Genomic DNA, 19,658 nt, shown 5'->3' on the forward strand with positions numbered 1-19,658 from the left:
AGATCCGACCACTGCACTCCAGCCTGGGCGACAGAGCGAGACTCCGTCTCAAAAAAAAAAAAAAAAAAAAAAAAACCAACACAGGGCTGGACACAGTGGCTCATGCCTGTAATCCTGGCACTTTGGGAGTCTGAGGTGGGAGGAGGGCTTGAGGCCAGGAGTTTAAGACCAACCTGGGCAACATAGTGAGACCGTGTCTTTACAAAAAATTAAAAAATCAGCCACGTGTGGTGGTGTGTGCTTACAGTTCTAAATACTCAGGAGGCTGAGGTGGGAGAATTGCTTGATCCCAGAAATTTAAGGCAGCTGTGAGGTACTATGGCACCACTGCATCCCACTGTGAGTGGCAGGGTGAGATCCTGTCTCTAAAGAAATAAAGGGAAAAGCTCAGCATAGTATGTTGCTTGATATTACCTGATTTCAGTTATTGTGGCGGTATACACTGCTCCAAATTCTAATTGCTGCTCCTGCTGTAAGTGCAAAATAAGCCATAAGACTCATAAGGAAAACATCAACAAAAAGTAGAAAAAACAAATATATCTATATGATATGTAATTAATATGATCTATACTTACATCATCCTTGCAGATTTCAGTAATGAAGTCTCTTGCCTCATGCATAGCACTGGGTGTTGGTGCAAATACAGAAAACGTTTCTTCATCCACCTGACTAATAGTTACACCTTTTAAAAACATAATTTAACATATTAAAGTTAACTTGGCTGGGCATGGCGGATCACATTTGTAATCCCAGCACTCTGGGGAGCTGAGGTGGGAGGATCACTTGAGCCCAGGTGTTCAAGGCCAGCCTGGGCAACATAGGGAGAGCCTGTTACTACAAAAAATAAATGAAAAAAATTAGCTGGACATGGTAGCATGTGTCCAACTACTTGGGAATTACAGTCAGAAGGATCACCTGAGCCCAGGGATCAAGGCTGGAGTGAGCAGTGATTGTGTATTGCACTCCAGTCTGGGTGACAGAGCAAGACCCCGTCTCAAAACAAAAAGTTAACTTGCTAATTCCAGTGGAAACTAGTCTTAAAAATAGATGTGAGAACAGGAGGGACCTGTTAGTAGCTGGGTGGAGTTATGCCGTATTTAATCATTACTTTAGGAATGAAGGAATTCATTCATCAACAAATATACTCTGCATACGTGTTAGGTACCTGGCATTATACTAGGTAGGCCCTGGGGATAAAATGGTGAGCCAATATGCTTGATTTCTTGAAGTTCACCATCTGGTGAAATCAAACATATCTATACAAATTTTGGAAAGTCTGGTTCTGCTCTCTTAATTACGAGTAGAAACCGTAATAGAACCCTTTCCTCGCCTTGTTTTCTTTATCCCGCTTACTCTTAGGAGGGGTGAATAAATGAATAAGGGACAAAATCACATCAGTTTCTCAATGTTAGCAAATGGCTAAGGTGACTCTGCTTCTTACTCTCCTGAAATAACCTCAAACCTTGAAGTACTAGGTAATTCAAACATTGCTTCAGGAAAAATAAATTAAAGCATACTATTTTTATATATACTCTTTAAATAAAAGAGTATAAATAAAACTAAGTGAAAGTAGCAGAATAAAAAGAAATAACTGTAATAATTCCTCTAAAGTTAAAAACTAAATATTATTCTAGATGTTCAAGTATAAAATGTTGCAAAAGTCCTGATGAATTCTTGGCTATCCTTCTTGAATACAGTTAAGAATGACCATTTGCTAATTTATTAATACTCAGTCAAGACATGTCATATCCTTTTCTCCTGGTCTTTCTCTCATTTCTCCAATAAATATATATTTAAAGCAACATACTAGAGATGAAATAGCAAACTTAAATGGTCTAGCATTTAATTAAAAAACCCCAAACTTCATACAACTCTTACCTGTTTCAGCCTGAAGCTTTTTTAAGTTATATCCACCTGGTCCAACAAATTTTGCACGTTTTGATAATGGAACCTGAACAGTTTCTGGGATGTAATACAGACAAATAGATAAACAATTCAACTACATACATGAACCTAAAACATGCCATGGTCACGTGAGATTTTTTTTTTTGACCTAGACACATGTAAAAATATTTTACTATAAAACAGAAAAGTAGACAATTAAAATTACTGGAAACTGTTAAAGAATATTCCCTAAAATTTAAAGCATTTTAACTATAAAAGCATTTAAAATATTTTTGTTTTGTGTATTGGGTAAAAACAATTTAAAAGCAGTAATATTCGTTCATATATTAATCTTACAAGGATCACCAAAATTTTAATGTATTACCTACAACAGGCCCATTTTCTTTTCTAGATGCTCGAGGTTTTGAAATAGTTTTGTTCATGATCTGTAATATCTCCTTTTTTGCCACTAGAAGAGAAAAACACAAAAGTTATAACTACATAAAACAAATATGATCTGAAATAGCTGCACTCTTAGTTTTTGTGGTATACCATCTAAACCCTGTGGCTTAATAATTGAAACTCTCCACATCCCTATTACCTTGAAAATTCACTCATATTCTCTTCTCCATAAATCCTATTTTAAAGAGAGTTGCTTAATTTGTAAAAATTGAAATTCCACTGGTAACCCACTTTGGTGTTTATTCGTGTGTTCCAAAAACTTAAGTTCTTCTTCTTTCTTTAAAATAGATATGGGATCTCACTATGTTGCCCAGGCTGGTTTTAAACTCCTGGGGCTCAAGCAATCTTCCTGCCTTGACCTCCCAATGTGCTAGGATGAGCCACCATGCCATGCCTGGCTACTTAGTACTTCTTTTTTTTGAGACAGTTTCCCTCTGTCACCCAGGCTGGAGTGCAATGGCATGATCTCAGCTCACTGTAACCTCTGCCTCCTGGGCTCAAGCAATTCTCCTGTCTCAGCTTCCTGAGTAGCTGGGATTACAGGTATGCGTCACCATGCCTGGCTAATTTTTGTACTTTTAGTAGAGACAGGGTTTCACCATGTTGGCCAGGCTGGTCTCGAACTCCTGACCTGAAGTGATCCGCCTGCCTCGGCCTCTCAAACTGCTGGGATTACAGATGTGAGCCACTGCACCTGGCCAGTACTTCTTGATTTAAGTTTTATGAAATTCCACTTTTTAAAGCAATATTTTATAATAAGCCTAATGAGAACTGTAGTTCCCATTAGCAAAGTGGGAAAGAATGAAAGGAGAATCAAGCATACTAGCTCACCTGAAGCTTGTTGAATAGCCTCCATTACAATTTTTATTGGTATTCCAGGTAATTTAATATCAGCCTAATATGGAAAAGTCAAACAATTATATAAACATTGACTCATGGCATTATTTAAATGTTACAAAAATGAAACAAAATGGGTTTTAAAAATACCTGTAATGCAGTTATTCCTTTATTAGTGCCAGCTATTTTGAAGTCCATGTCACCATTGTAATCTTCAATTCCCTTCAGTAATTTAAAAAGTTGTGACATAGTTTTAAACAAAAACAAAAGTCAACATATTCACTATAGAAACATTTCAAAAAAACAGCTTTAGAAGTAAACCATATCCTAAGTCCAAACACAAAGCAATGTTTTCTACATTAACTACCGCTTCCAATTTGTGACTTTTTAAACTACAATTATTTTCACCAGAAATATCATTTCATTTTCAGATCATTCCTTTCCTTCATAAATGTGTAAGAATGAATTTATGATCATCCTAAAGTGAGCTACTATGAATACTTACACTGTGTAAGTCTTACTGCAATACTTAAAGGTAAGCATTACTATTTTTTTTTAAGTAATCATTTTATTTTATTTTATTTTATTTTATTTATTTTGAGACAGAGTCGCGCTCTGTTGCCCAGGTTGGAGTGCAGTGGCACGATCTTGGCTCACTGCAACCTCTGCCTCCCGGGTTCAAACAATTCTGCCTCAGCCTGCCAAGTAGCTGGCATTACAGGTGTGTGCCACCCTGCCCAGGCTAATTTTTGTATTTTTAGTAGAGACGGAGTTTTGCCACATTAGCCACACTGGTCTCGAACTCCCGACTTCCCAAAGTGCTGGGATTACAGGCATGAGTCACTATGCCTGGCCTATTACTATTAATATAATACCTATTTTAAATTCATATCCTGTAAGATACAAGGTGAACACGCAGAGGAGGAAGGGAAGAACAAGTACCTGTTCTTCAAATACTAGCATTCTGAGCATATGCTACGTGCAAAGTACATATAGTTTTCACCATTATTTGATTTATTTTTATCTTTTAATTTTTATTTATTTATTTTTAGTCTTCATTAAGTATTTGAAACAGGGAATATACTTGCCAGAATATCTGTCAGCAAACGATAATCTTCTATTTCACCCTTCTCAGGATCAGTTCTGGTGACCAATCCTATTGCTACACCTGCAACAGCAGATGAAATTGGAACCCCTATAATTAGGAAAAAGAACTTCTGTGGGTAATGTGTACATGAGCTTAAAACACATATTTATCTTTCTATCAATTATTATTTTTTTTTTTCGAGAGGGAGTCTCGCTCTGTTGCCCAGACTGGAGTGCAGTGGCATGATCTTGGCTCACTGCAGCCTCTGCCTCCTGGGTTCATGTGATCCTCCCACCTCAGCCTCCTGAGTAGCTGGGATTATAGGCGCCTGCCAACACACCTGGCTAATTTGCTTGTATTTTTAGTAGAGATGGGGTTTCAACCATGTTGGCCCTGTTGGTCTTGAACTCCTGACCTCAGGTGATCTGACAGCCTCGGCTTCCCAAAGTGCTGGGATTACAAGTGTGAGCCACTGTGCCCAGCAGACATTTATTTTACTTATTTATTTATTTTTTGAGACAGAGTCTGGCTCTGCCGTCCAGGCTGGGGTGCAGTGGCGCCATCTTGGCTCACTGCAAGCTCCGCCTCCTGGGTTCATGCCATTCTGCTGCCTCAGCCTCCCGAGTAGCTGGGACTACAGGCATCTGCCACACGCCTGGCTAATTTTTTCGTATTTTTAGTAGAGACAGGTTTCACCATGTTAACGAGGATGGTCTCGATCTCCTGACGTTGTGATCCACCCGCCTCGGCCTCCCAAAGTGCTGGGATTACAGGCTTGAGCCACCACACCCGGCCCAGACATTTATTTTTAACGTAAATGGATATTGTTATCTAAATTGACAATCACTGAAGCTGAGTTGGAAAAGTCTTAAGAGGTCATTTAACTACTTCATGAGTTTTTGAATATATAATAAAGATCCCTAAAACAATGTAAACAAGTACTATATCCAGCAAAAACTTCTCTAACAAGAGCAAACTTTATAGCTTTTAAATTATCCATTGCTTTGCTTTTTGGCTTCAGGTGTCTTAATTGTTTTTGTTGGAAAGTAAGCATCTATTTGGTAAATTCTTCCAGTCTGAACCCCTCAGTTAACCCCCTCATGGCAGCTAACATTAGTGTATCCTCCTAGAAAATTTCTGTGCACACGTATAAATGTAAATATAATCTTTTGTTTTCTTTACTGATGGTGGCAGACCCTATGCATTTACTGTTTTGCACCTTGCCTTTTTCACTTACATGTCTTGGATATTGACACATACCACCACACAAACCTCTACTTTATTCCTTTGAATAGTTGCATACTACTCCCTATATGTTTTATGTCACACACAGAAGTGTGACTGCTGAGTCAAAAGGTATGTACATTTACATTTGTTACACTGTCAAACTGCCTTCTAAAGACATAGCATTTTAAACTTTTACCAGTGGTATAAGAAGGTACATGCTACTCTATATTCTTATTAATTCTTGTCAAATCTTTTGATTTTTCTCAATTTAAAGGGTAAGAAATGGTTATTTTAAATCTGACTTGTTTTTTATGACTGAGGTTGAAAACTATTTCATGTTCATAAACCTATTTATGTCTTATTTTGAGAACTCCCTGTTCATGACCTTCAACATTTTTCTACTTGTTTGCCAGTCTTTTTATTATTGATCTTCTTTCAATATGGACAGATCTTTATTAAAATGTAAAGATAAAATATTACGTTTAATAACATATAAATATAAAATATTTTATTTCCTAGTTCGTTGACTTTGCTTATGGTCATTAGTTTTCCGTGTAGAAGTTTTAGTTCATGTAATCATGGTTCCTGGGTTTTGCTTAGCAGAGCTTTTCTTCTCCAAGATTTTGATAAAACCTACGAACTTTCTTTTGTTTAAAAATGTTTAAGTTTTGATCACTTGGAATTTACTTTGGTGAAAAGGAGTGTGTATATCATTTCATTTTCTCTAAGCAACCTCATCTATACTTACGGTTTTAACCACCATCTATAATGTTGATGACTTAAAAATCTATCCCTTCTGCCCAGCTCTCTGTGCCAAACCCTGGACCTGTATTAGTAAACTGCTTGTCAGACATCTCCAGCTAAATGTACCCAAAGCACTTTAAATATATATTCAAAATTGAGCCAGGCCCAGTGGCTCAGGCTTGTAATCTGAACGCTTTGGTAGGCCAAAATGGCAGGATCACTTGAACTCAGGAATTTGAGAATTGCCTGGGCAACATAGTGAGACCTCATCTCTATAAATAATAATAATGATGATGAAAGAAATACATATATGTTCAAAATTGAATCACTATCAAAAAATCCTTTACCTCCTGCAATCTTTGGTTTAAAGCAACTAAGACACTCATGCCAGAGTCAACATTTCTTTCCTCATTTCCTATATCCCATCAAGTCACAAAGATCTGTTTAATTTTTTAGAAAGCTGTCCTTTACCCTAAATATTAAAATACCTATTGCTACTTTTTAGTCTGAGTCCATATCATTTCTTGCCCTGGCAACAAGCTCCCTGTCTGGCTTCCCAGATTTTAGTTTCTCTCTTTACTTCGGAGTCTCTGCCATCTCATTCCCCAGGGCTATTCATCACTTAAGCTGGGAAAAACTATTTGAAAAAACAAAAGCAGATTCAAATCATGCCACTGTTTTCCATAAAATCCTTCAAGTTCCTCATTGACTGCTTTCAGGAAATTTTTGTACATATTCTGTGGTCAAATAAATTTCAAAAAATATTACATGTCCTATTCCTAGAGAGTCAGTATTCGAATTAGCTTATTAAAGTCTATTTAACCCACATTAAATAAACCTGCTTAACCCTGCTGAAACTTACTTTAGAACAGGATAAACTTTTTCATGGTATACAATAATCAATGTCCTGCAGAACACTATTCCATGGAATACTGAATTGGAAAAATGGTGGCTTTAAGTCCAAACTCCTTAGCATAACAATGACCTTCAACATATGATTCTACTTTATTACCTTAACACCTCTTTCGAGTGCATTCCTGAAACACACTACACTGTTTCATAACTTCTTAACTTTGCACATGCTGGTCCCTTCATGTGAAATACAGGCCCTGCTCCTAATATGCCCAGTCAACAACTACTCAGCCTTTAAAATCAAATGAAATGTAGTAGTCTCTCTAAGCCAATTATGCTCAGCCTAGTTCATCAATCACCCTGTATGCCTTATACATATTTGTATTATTACCTCTTCGATCTATTAATATCTTTTTGTTTTCAAACCTTTAAGCTTTTTCAAAACCTGGGTACAATTTGTATCCCCGGGCACGGGGCATAGGACAGTGCCTGACTTAGAGCAGGGCAAGCCCTTCTCAAGCAATTCAAATTCGTATTTGAATTGAACTGTATACCCTGTATTGGCCCATCCCACAGGACTTGACATTCTTTCTTATCAAATTTAATTTTTTTGAGGTTTTTGGCTTTATCGCTTCAAATTTAATTTTTAAACTATTAAGCTCCATATTTTTTTATCCTGCTCAATTTTGTCATTTAACAAACCAGTCACTCATTCCTTTTAATCAGTATCCTTTTTATTGGCAGGCCAGTGTTCTCAGTCAAGTCAACATTGAAAGAGACAGGGCTGAAATAAGCATCCTCAAGTCTTCAATCCGAGATCCTCCTCTGACCTGCTGATCACATTAAGCAGTCCCTTTGCTCATCCCTTAGCCAGTATGAATGGTGCACCTATTATCTAGTCTAAATTTCTGCATCATTTACACAAGGTATCATAAAGATATCATAAACCATAAAGCTGAATTATAGATACATAACACCAACAGCAATACCCTCTACTGCAAATCTAGTAATTTCTTCCAAACAGAAAGTGAATTAAATAACTATGGCATGACTTGTTTTGGAGAAGTCGCTTCTGGCTTCTTTCTGTAGTCCGTTTCCTTCCTTTTTTTTGAGACAGAGTCACTCTGTCACCCAGGCTGGAGTGCAGTGGCATGATCTTGACTCACTGCAGCCTCTTGCCTCCTGGATTCAAGTGATTCTCTTGACTCAGCCTCCCAAATAGCTGGGATTATAGGCATGGGCCACCACACCCAGCTAATTGTTGTATTTTTAGTAGAGACGGGGTTTCACTATGTTGGCCAGGTGGACCTCAAACTCCTGACCTCAAGTGATCCACCCGCCTCAGGCTCCCAAAGTGCTGGGATTACAGGCATGATACACCGTGCCTGGCCCCTTTCCTTTCTAAACTACTTACAAACCATTCTTTTTATAAGTCTTTAAGAGTCTTGTTGAGGGTCACAGTCAAGTTCATTGTGTTATACTTTATAGAAAATACTTTTTTTCTCTTCCAATAATAACGTTTTCTGTCCTTGGGATACCAGTCTCCATGATTTCTCAATGCCTGCCATCATACTTCAGTAATCTAATCCTGAAGTTCTCATTATAATCGAGGATGAATTTTTGTGTAGACCAAAAGATCTGAATTCATATAAAAATGGCAGGTAAAGACTCTCCTCCTATGATGTCATCTTTTATTTTTCAGTTTACCTTTTTCAAGATTTGTTCAGTGTTTTCCAATATGAGATTTGGAATGAGAAACACAAGTGTCATGAACACTAAGACTGTTTTGTTCATCACCATGTCCTAAGAACTTAGATCAGTGCTTGGCACATAGGTGCCACAAAGTAAAGATCCGTAGAGTGAAAGAAGGAAGATGAAAATAATAGCAGCAGTATTTTACCAGCTACCTTAAATATCAGATTATGTTTTCCTTTATTTAATAAAGTGCCTTTAGCATTTTTTGCTTTGGCCTGTTTTTAATTTTTCTAGATAATATTACTATATATTCACACCACATTTTCATTTTATCTTTTGTTACGACCCTCCTTTCTATCTTTCATGCCAGTACTGTAAATGTGTAAACTTATCAGAGAACTCCTTCTGTGGCCTCTTTAGTGTCTTTAGGTTCCTTCTCTCTTTCTTCTCAAATAGCAGCATTGATGACAGTTTGGCACGAATTGGTTTTAAGAATCTCCTAGCAGCCAGGCGCGGTGGCTCACGCTTGTAATCCCAGCACTTTGGGAGGGCAAGGTGGGTGGATCACGAGGTCAGGAGTTCGAGACCAGCCTGGCCAATATGGTGAAACCTCATCTCTACTAAAAATACAAAAATTAGCCAGGCGTGGTAGCACGTGCCTGTAATCCCAGCTACTCAGGAGGCTGAGGCAGAAGAATTGCTTGAACCCAGGAGGCAGAGGTTGCAGTGAGCCGAGATTGCACCACTGCATTCCAGCCTGGGCAACAGAGCGAAACTCTGTCTCAGAAAAAAAAAAAAAAAAATCTCCCAAGCATAATGTGTTCCTTTTTGGCGCTTCAGACCTGGGGATTAAAATGAACCATTTGTAGTCCACCTTCCTAAAATTGTATGTACACTCCTGAGTGGCATTGTTCTCTTGGCTTGTATAAATCAACTGAAAAAATACAGTTGCTTTCTCTTATGAGTCCTAATAGTACTTACTAAGCAAAACTTCCTTGGTGATTGGAATCAATTCTGGAGCTCTCTACCTTTTGGAATGAAATAAAGTTTACTAGGTCACCAATGCAAATAAAAATTTTTCAGTGTACTGCTTTTAGCTAAAAATAAGAATTCCAGCAGATATCTGGATACCTGAAGCTCTACTTTTCAAATATCTTGCCTCTGGCTTGATTTGGTCATCTGTAATCTGACTTTGAGTTTTACTAAAACTCAAATTTAAAGAAATCTTACATTTTATACTAACAGGTGTGTATAAAAGGTTAGCATTTTTTTTTTTAAATCTTTTTTGTAGAGATGGGGTCTTGCTATGTTGCCCAGGCTGGTCTTCAACTACTGGCCTCAAGTGAGCCTCCTGCCTTGGCCTCCCAAAGTGCTGGGATTAGAGGCATGAGCAATATCAGCAGTTTTGAGACATAATTCTTTTACCTGAATCCATTAATGCTAAACTTCCGCCACATGCAGATGCCATAGAAGATGACCCTATAGAAAAAAAAAACCTGCTTTATATTATACTGATTTTTTTTAAATGTAGAAAAGTATTACTAGTGGTTATTTCCTTATAAATATTCAATTACAATACAAATATTCAATAGTCTCTTCTTTTTAAAAGCACCTAAGGCAAGTTCTTTTAAGCTATAAACTATGGGGCTGCATGGTCCAATATGGTAGCCATTAACCATAAGTGGTGACTTAAAGTTTAATCAATTAAAATAAATTTAATTCTTCAACTAGATAGCGCAGAGAAAGAGGATTTCTATTGTCACAAAAAGTTTTATTTTATTATTATTTTTTGAGACAGAGTCTCAGCCTGTCACCACACCCAGCTAATTTTTTGTATTTTTAGTAGAGACAGGGTTTCACCATGTTAGACCCTCGGAACCTTGTGATGTGCCCGCCTCGGCCTCCCACAGTGCTGGGATTACAGGTGTGAGCCACCACACCCAGTTCATCACAAAAAGTTCTATTGCACAGTACTGCTACAGATATTCTAATAGACTTCCTGGGGCATATCTTTTTTCTTGCTTATCAGAAGTAGTTAAAGATATCCCTATATCTTTATATAGTGGCTCTCTCACTCGCATAAGCCCATTAGTTTAGTCACACCCAGTAGAGAACCACAAAGTCTTTAGTTTAAATTCTGAGTTTACTTTGGTATTTTTCTCTCAAAATCTGTGACTATCTGATTTATGTCTATTACACATTTAAGAACTCCATGACCTTTCTGCCTTTAATGACTGCACCGTACCTTGACCCATGGACGAATTTTTTATTTAAATGTGACCTCTTGCCTAGACTCCCTCTGTGATGTCCACTTATTATTCATGTGGATATGTGACAGGTATCCCCTGCCTAATGATCACTCTATTTTGGCCCTTCCCCTCTCTGATAACCTTGTTCTGTGGTTTGTTTGTACAAATAAAGAAACAAGCCAAACTGGATCTACTATAACAGATAAAGAAAAACATTTGTTTTATATTGCTTTCAAAACAACTCATTAGCTAAGAACAGAGATTAAGACAAGTATATGATTAACTCAATACATTTTTCTCTTGCAATAAACTTGGGTTCTGTAGTAATAAACAAAATGTAACACTACATTTGAAAACTTAATAACAGAATAGGGAATATGGTCTTTTCTACTATGAAAGAAGTATTTCAATACCATACCATTTGACTCTAGGACTTCAGATGTAACTCTTATGGTGAAAGGAAAATCTTTGGGAATAACAGGATACAAAGCTTTCTCAGCAAGAGCACCTAAATTAGAATAGAAAACAGTAAGTAAAAAAGTATATTAAGTCTCTGTAAGAATACTGTGTAAGTTTACAGATCTGTACTTACCATGCCCAAGTTCTCTTCTATTTAAACCAGTGACTTTGCCAATTTCATTAGTTGCATAAGGAGGAAACTTAAAAAAAACACACACACATATACAATTGACATAGAAAGATGTCCAAGTTTTATTACCAAAATAATAGAACTTACAGAACATTAGAATCTCATTTTTGTTTTTTAAAAAAGTACATTCATAAATATACAGAAAATGTATGATATAAATTTAACATACATACCAAATTGCTAAAAGTAGCTATTATAAGTATGTAAATGGATTAGGATGTGGGAACTGGAGGAGTATGGAGATTTACACCATAAACTTCCATTAGATTTAAATTAGTAACAATAACAAAATGTTATATTTTTGTAGTAAGAAAAAATATGTACATATTTAAAAAGTACACATTGAAGAATCACAGATTTTTTTTCCATAGCAAAGCCCACATTTATTTCACTAAATTGAAATTTAATTTACACTGATACTTTTTAGAGTTATCTCTCTCCACTACCTTTTTCAGATATGAAACAAAATACATGAATGGGAAAGTTGCATATTTTGAAGTATGTCTCAAGCAAAAAATAATGACAAAAATGTATGGAGGAAACAGCTCTTTTCCATAAGGGTTTTATTTTAGACAGTGGTTGCAAACTGTTTTATTTGATGTATATGTTATCTTGAAGAAATATGAATTAGTTGTGATCATTTGACAATAGGAAGACTTCCGATAAAAATCTGTAGTTTCAGGCTGGGTGCAATGGCTCATGCCTGTAACTCCAGCACTTTGGGAGGCCAAGGCAGGCAGCTCACTTGAGCTCAGGAGTTTGGGACTAGCCTGGCCAACATGGTGAGATCCTCTGTCTACTAAAAATACAAATATTATCCGGGCGTGGTGCATGCCTGTAATCCCAGCTACTCATGAGGCTGAGGCACAAGAATTGCTTGAGGCCAGGCGCACTGGCTCAAGCCTGTAATCCCAGCAGTTTGGGAGACCGAGACGGGTGGATCACGAGGTCAGGAAATCGAGACCATCCTGGCTAACCCGGTGAAACCCCGTCTCTACTAAAAAAATACAAAAAACTAGCCTGGCGAGGTGGCGGGCGCCTGTAGTCCCAGCTACTCGGGAGGCTGAGGCAGGAGAATGGCCTAAACTCGGGAGGCCGAGCTTGCAGTGAGCTGAGATCCGGCCACTGCACTCCAGCCTGGGTGACAGAGCAAGACTCCGTCTCAAAAAAAATAAAAAAGAATTGCTTGAACCCAGGAAGTGGAGGTTGCAGGGAGCCGAGACTGCACCACTGCACTCCAGCCTGTGCACCAGAGACTCCGTTTAAATTAAAAAAAAAAAAAAAAATTCGCCAAATATCTGTAATTCCAGTTTAATTAGTTTAATTCCAGTTTAATGAGACGGAGTTCTGCTCTTGTTGCCCAGGCTGGTGTGCAACGGTGCGATCTCAGCTCACTGCAACCTCTGCTTCCGGGTTCAAGCGATTCTCCTGCCTCAGTCTCCCAAGTAGCTGGGATTATAGGCATGCACCACCATGCCCGGCTAATTTTGTATTTCTAGTACAGACGGGGTTTCACCATGTTGGTCAGGCTGGTTTTGAACTCCTGACCTCAGGTGATCCACCCGCCTCGGCCTCCCAAAGTGCTGGGATTATAGGCGTGAGCCACTGCTCTTAAAAGCAGTGGATGGAGCAGGAATCTGATTAAACCTCTGGATCTAGCAGTCAATTTGCAGGAAATAGAGAGGGCAGAGGAACATGTTGAAGTGCACCACTAGTGAGCAATCAGCAACCCCCAATCTGGGAGACTATAAGTCAAATGGTTATGGGGCTTCAACAGATAGACTGTAAAAAAGGAATGTAATGGAAGAGAAATGTATAGATTTAAAAAGACTTAAAGAAATATCAGGCCAGGCATGGTGGCTTACGTCTGTAATCCCAGCACTTTGGGAGGCTGAGGTAGGCAGACTGCATGAGCCCAGGAGTTTGAGACCAGCCTGGGCAACATGGCAAAACCCCATTTTGTAAAAAATCTAAAAATTAGCGGGTTGTGGTGGTGCCTATAGTCCCAGCTACTTGGGGGGCTGAGGCAGGAGGATCACTTAAGGCCGGGAGATGGAGGTTGCAGTGAGCCAAGATAGTGCCACTGTACTCCAGCCTGGGTGACAGAGTGAGACTCTGTCTCAAACAAACTAAAACAGAAAAGGAAATACCAAACGTTTTAAAGAAAAAAAACAAGACTAAATTATAGTATCTAGAAATGGAGCCAGGAAATCCAAGATGATTACTGTAAAACTTGAGTAGTTACCTACTTTTAGGAGACGAAGGGTATTGAGATTGGGATGAAAAACATGGAGTGGCTTTTGAGGTGGCTGGCAATGTTAAATTTCCTGACTTGGATGGTGGTTACAACGGTTTGCCTTATAAAAACTTATTAAGCCATCCTTTGTTTTACATAGTTTTCAGCACCTATGCTTTATTTTATAATAAAGAGATTAAAAAAAATAAAACATGGCAATAATGGCCCATATCCTTCTCCAGCTCCCTCCCCAACCCCCTTACCCAATAATCAGCTAGACCTCCATTTTGCACAGCTGCCCTTTTAAGACTGCCACATGCTCTCCAGCTCATGACAAAGAACCTGCTTTACTCAATTACAATTCCTCTCTGGCTTCTGTAGCACCAGGGTATATCCAGAACAGGATATTTATACGGGATTCAAGACCTGTATGTATCTCGATGTTTATGGATATTCTGTAGCATATACTTTCTACGAAAATGTTCTCTATTGATTACAGCAGAATCAGCAAAAGTGAAATGCTGGGATTCCGGGCAGCCAACAAGGGTTACACAAAAGTGAAAGGACTTGCTACTTTACATAAGTCTCTCATGTTGTATTCTTTTTATTTTTATTTTTTGAGACAGGGTCTCACTCTGTTGCCCAGGCTGAAGTGCAGCGGGGGTGATAATGGCTTGCTGCATTCTCAACCTCTTCGGCTCAATCAATCCTCCCATCTCAGCCTCCCAAGTAACTGGGACTATAGGCAGATGCCACCATGCTTGGCTAATTTTTAGATTTTTTTGTAGAGACAGGATCTCACTATGTTGCCCAAGCTGGTCTTGAATTTCTGGGCTCAGCAATCCTCCCTCCTCAGCCTCCCAAAGTGCTGGGATTACAGGTATGAGCTACCATGCCCTGCTCTCCATGTATATTCTTCAAATAATACAATTAAAAGTACTTTATATTAGGTCTAGTCCCTTAGGATTTGTTGTGAATAAAGTCAATCACAAACTCAATTATCTAGAATCATCTCATATAAAGTAACTTAATATTAAATGTCTCATCTTTTACTACCAATCAACTGAGTATAAATATGAACATTTCAATGAACGAATAAGGTGATTTGTCAGTTGAGGTATTTAAAAAACTCTACTTTTGTTTGACACACATGTATACAGGCATGACTTTTTTATTTTTTTTTTTACCTAAAACGATATTGTCTGCTATACTTTCTTTAAATTTTATGCATGACTTAATGACTTAAAACAGGAAGTTGTTGATTAGAAAAGTACTATTTATCTCTCTAAAGTATTTATGTCTTATCTCTCTAAAGTAGTACTTTAGAGAGTGCTAAAGTACTCTCTAAAAGTACTACATCTCTATTTATCATTCTACACAAAGCTTGCCATGCCTTCTATAAGCAATAAAATAGTAGCCCCAAACTGACCTTAATAGATATATGATAAAACTAGAAAAGTAAAATATTATTGGTAAAACCCAGATGGTGGATATATGGATAGTCACTGTAAAGTTCTTTCAACTTTACTGTATCCTGGAAGTTTTTAAAAATAAAATGTTTCAGCCTGAGCAACATGGCAAAACCCCATTTCTAGAAAAAAATAGAAAAATTAGCCAATTGTGGTTGCACAAGCCTGTAATCCCAGCTACTTGGGAAGCTGAGGCAGGAGGATGTCTTGAGCCTGGGAGGGAGAGGTTGTAGTGAGCTGAGACTGCACCATTCCACTCCAGCCTGGGCAACAGAGTAAGACCTTGTCTCATAAAAATTAATAAAATAAAATTTTGGGGAAAAAAATTCACCTTACCTCATAGTGCAGCATGAAATTTTTATCTTTTATCCCACTAAAAATAAAAGGCATAATATTAAAAACATCATAGGGAAAAAACATATTTATTTCAAAACACAACTAAAACAGATTTAAGGGGATTTTACAAAACAACTAGGTGTTAATAAAATCAGACTGAAACTGAAAACCAAAGAATTAATTAGAAGGATGATTGTGACATGATATTTTCTTCTGGGGCTTATGAATGAATTGTACAGATTTAGGAAACCAATTTTGCCTTAAATATAAGTCCTTAAAAATCCAGATTTGAATACTAAGACAAGACAATAGATGTATTTTTAAGCATTAATAACTACTGAGAGAATCCTAAACGCTATACTCACCTTAGTTAAATCTCAGAGCTACAATGCTTCTCCCAGTCAATATGTGAAATGAAGAAAAAGTCCTGGGATGGGGCAGAATCTGCATGATCATAAACTGTAGCTTTGGAGAAATAAATCTAAAAACCGAATTCCTTCAGAGGACTAAAGGAATCACAGATTTTGGGAGCTAGAGAGGATTATAGCAGGTCATTGGCCCAGTTCATTTTATAAGAAATAGAAACCGGCCGGGCGCGGTGGCTCAAGCCTGTAACCCCAGCACTTTGGGAGGCCAAGACGGGCGGATCACGAGGTCAGGAGATCGAGACCATCCTGGCTAACACTGTGAAACCCCGTCTCTACTAAAAAATACAAAAAACTAGCCGGGCGAGGTGGCAGGCGCCTGTAGTCCCAGCTACTCCGGAGGCTGAGACAGGACTCCGGAGGCTGAGGCAGGAGAATGGCGTAAACCCGGGAGGCGGAGCTTGCAGTGAGCTGAGATCCGGCCTCTGCACTCCAGGCCGGGTGACGAGCGAGACTCCGTCTCAAAAAAAAAAAAAGAAATAGAAATAGAAACCAAAGGCCAGTGTGGCTGAGTGACGATGTGTGCCCCTTTATTTACACAGATTATAGACCTAAGACCAGAATATATGGAGGACCAAGCCCAGTGTTCTGCATTCCACCTTCACACACACAGCTGCACTGTCGATCCTATCAGATACATGGAAAACAAGTACAGCGGCTATCCTGAAGATACTGGGAATTATCCCCATCAGTTGGGCAGCAGGCAAAGGGAGGCCAGGCCCTGTGGTCTTCTGAGACCCTTAACCAGGAACAGGAAGTAGCCCTACTACGCACTGAGGAAAATAAAGAACTGGCTATGAGTGTCAAGACTCTATGCAATAATGCTGGTGAGGACTGCGATACAGATTTTTTTTTTTTTTTTTTTTTTTTTGAGACAGAGTCTTGCTCTGTCGCCCAAGCTGGAGTGCAGTGGCGCGATCTCGGCTCACTGCAAGCTCCGCTTCCCGGGTTCACGCCATTCTCCTGCCTCAGCCTCCTGAGTAGCTGGGACTACAGGTGCCCACCATCATGCCCGGTTAATTTTTGCATTTTTAGTAGAGATGGGGTTTCACCGTGTTAGCCAGGATGGTCTCGATCTCCTGACCTCGTGATCCACCCGTCTCGGCCTCCCAAAGTGCTGGGTTACACGCCTGGATTACAGGCGTGAGCCACCTCACCCAGCCTGCAATACAGATTCTTACCATCAAAATTTATCAGCATGATTTTACTGTTGACTTTTTAGGGGTAGAGGAGGGCAGCCAAATATTTCTGAACACAAAATCACAACGGGATTCGACAAGGCTTTTCATTAACAAGGTTTTTCATTAACAGCCTCCAGATCATTTTCAGCAACGGGGGCTTTTGTGTATTTATTTGCTCTATTGTTTCGAATAGAAAAACCAATCCATTCAAGATTACCAAGGAAGTCTGTCCTAAGAAATCATTCTAGAGACAGAGAACGAACTAAATGTACCCACATTAAAGAATTAAAAGCTTTACTAACATTTGTTCCAAATCAGTAATTTAGAAGACAATCTAGTACACACACAAAATCCTTTGAAATCATGATGATGTAAACAGAAAAATGAAGTACAAAAACACAGGTTAAAAAAGTAACAATAATTAATAATATACCACGTAAGCTTTAATTATATACTAGGACATCATAAAACATAACAAACATCATAAAAACATAACTTACTTTATAGCTGTTATAACTTGATCTGACTTAATACTGGATTCTAATGAATCAAACGTAACAGTACAAAGCACCTAAAAAAGAAAAAGAATTCCTCAGGCTTTAATATACTAACCACAAAGATGAAAACTAAAAATACTTGAAGAATCCAACTCACTCTTAAAAAAATGGGATAAGTACATCCTACATAAAGCTTGCCATGCTACTAAGGTTCTATAAATATTCATACTATGTGTAAACCTCAATAATCCAAAGTTGTAACATCGCACAGACTACATATGTAAAGCACTGCAGTAGGAGTGCTAGGGAAAGAAGGCAGGAAAAGCAGTATTTTTAAGAACTATGTATGAGAGTACGCTAAGGAAGCCCCAATACAGGTTCAGCCAATACAATTGTCTGCTTAAAATTAAAAAAAAAAAAAATCAGGCCAGGCGTGGTGGCCCACACCTGTAACCCCAGCACTTTGGGAGGCTAAGGTGGGCGGATCACGAGGTCAGGAGTTCGAGATCAGCCTGGCCAATATGGTGAAACCCAAAAATTAGCTGCACATGGTGGCGTGTGCCTGTAGCCCTAGCTACTTGGGAGGCTGAGGCAGAAGAATAGCTTGAACCCGAGAGGTGGAATTTGCAGTGAGCCGAGATCGCACCACTGTACTCCAGCCTGGGCAACAGAGCAAGTCTCCGTCTCAGAAAAAGAAAAAAAAAAAAAATTAAGAAAATCAGTCTTCTTTGTAGAGACATAACATAATCCAGAGACTCTACAATGTATCATTCACAATATCCAGAAAACAACCTACAAGGAAACAGGAAACAGGGCCCATTCTCAAGAAATAAGAACAGGAACGGAGGCTGACTCTGAGTTGATTAAGACGGTGGATTAGCAGACAAAAGATTTCTTTTTTTTTTTTTTTTGAGATACAGTCTTGCTCTGTTGTCCAGGCTGGAGTACAGGGGCATGATCTTGCTCACTGCAACCTCCACCTCCTGGGTTCAGACGATTCTCCTACCTCAGCCTCCTGAGTAGCTGGGACTACAGGCGTGTGCCACTACACCCAGTGAATTTTTTGTATTTTTAGTAGAGACGGGGTTTCACTGTTTAGCCAGGATGATCTCGATCTCCTGACCTTGTGATCCACCCGCCTTGGCCTCCCAAAGTGCTGGGATTACAGGTGTGAGCCACTGCGCCTGGCGACAAAAGATTTTTAACAGCTATGATAACTATACTCAAAGGACATTAAAAAAAAAAGTGGAAATTCTACAATTGAAAACTTTAATATCTCGTAATGGAAAGGAGATGGCAAGAGTCAGTAAGCATGAAGATGAATGAACAGAAATTGTCCAATTTGCAGAAGAGAGGAAAGAGAAAATAGTTGCAGTGACCTGTGGGACCGTATCAAAAGGATATGTGCAGCTGCAATTCCAGAAGGCAAGAAGAGAGAAAATGAGGCAGGAAAAAATATTTGAAGAAATAATCAATGAAAATTCTCAAGTGTGGTGAAAGACATGAATGTACAGATTTAGGCTCAGGACACTTTTAGCAGGATAAATGCAAAGGAAATCATATCTTTCAATCATAATGCTGAAAACCAAAGATAAAGAGCAAATCTTGAAAGCACCCACATGAAAACAATAATAATATATAAGGAATAATGATTTGAATGTGTCTTTTTCATCAGAAAACCATGGAGAACAAAAACCACTGAAACATATTTAGGCGCTAAAAGAAAAAAAAGGCTCACCCCAGAATTCTATACCCAGCAAAAAGATTCTTTGTACACAGAGGCAAAATAAAGACATTTCAGAAAAACAAAAGATAAGAATTTGTTAAT

General features: G+C 38.5%; 1 protein-coding gene across 4 annotated transcripts in view; it reads right to left on the minus strand.

Annotated features, from left to right (window-relative positions):
- Positions 1-19,658, minus strand: part of PNPT1 (polyribonucleotide nucleotidyltransferase 1) — a 57,017-nt gene that overhangs the window by 7,277 nt on the left and 30,082 nt on the right. For 3 of the 4 annotated variants that reach the window (XM_023228305.1, XM_023228310.1, XM_023228309.2), the window contains exons 14-25: positions 17,834-17,904; positions 15,728-15,764; positions 11,630-11,696; positions 11,456-11,545; positions 10,214-10,267; positions 4,272-4,378; positions 3,334-3,405; positions 3,178-3,241; positions 2,270-2,353; positions 1,879-1,962; positions 576-682; positions 415-470 (exon numbers count right to left, since the gene is read on the minus strand). In XM_023228305.1, coding sequence (XP_023084073.1) covers positions 415-470; positions 576-682; positions 1,879-1,962; positions 2,270-2,353; positions 3,178-3,241; positions 3,334-3,405; positions 4,272-4,378; positions 10,214-10,267; positions 11,456-11,545; positions 11,630-11,696; positions 15,728-15,764; positions 17,834-17,904 — 893 coding nt within the window. The remainder of the gene's footprint in view (positions 1-414; positions 471-575; positions 683-1,878; positions 1,963-2,269; positions 2,354-3,177; positions 3,242-3,333; positions 3,406-4,271; positions 4,379-10,213; positions 10,268-11,455; positions 11,546-11,629; positions 11,697-15,727; positions 15,765-17,833; positions 17,905-19,658) is intronic. The other variant, XM_023228307.1, reaches the window with a different exon arrangement.

This window comes from Piliocolobus tephrosceles, chromosome 15 (genome assembly GCF_002776525.5).
Source record: "Piliocolobus tephrosceles isolate RC106 chromosome 15, ASM277652v3, whole genome shotgun sequence".
Taxonomy (NCBI): domain Eukaryota; kingdom Metazoa; phylum Chordata; class Mammalia; order Primates; family Cercopithecidae; genus Piliocolobus; species Piliocolobus tephrosceles.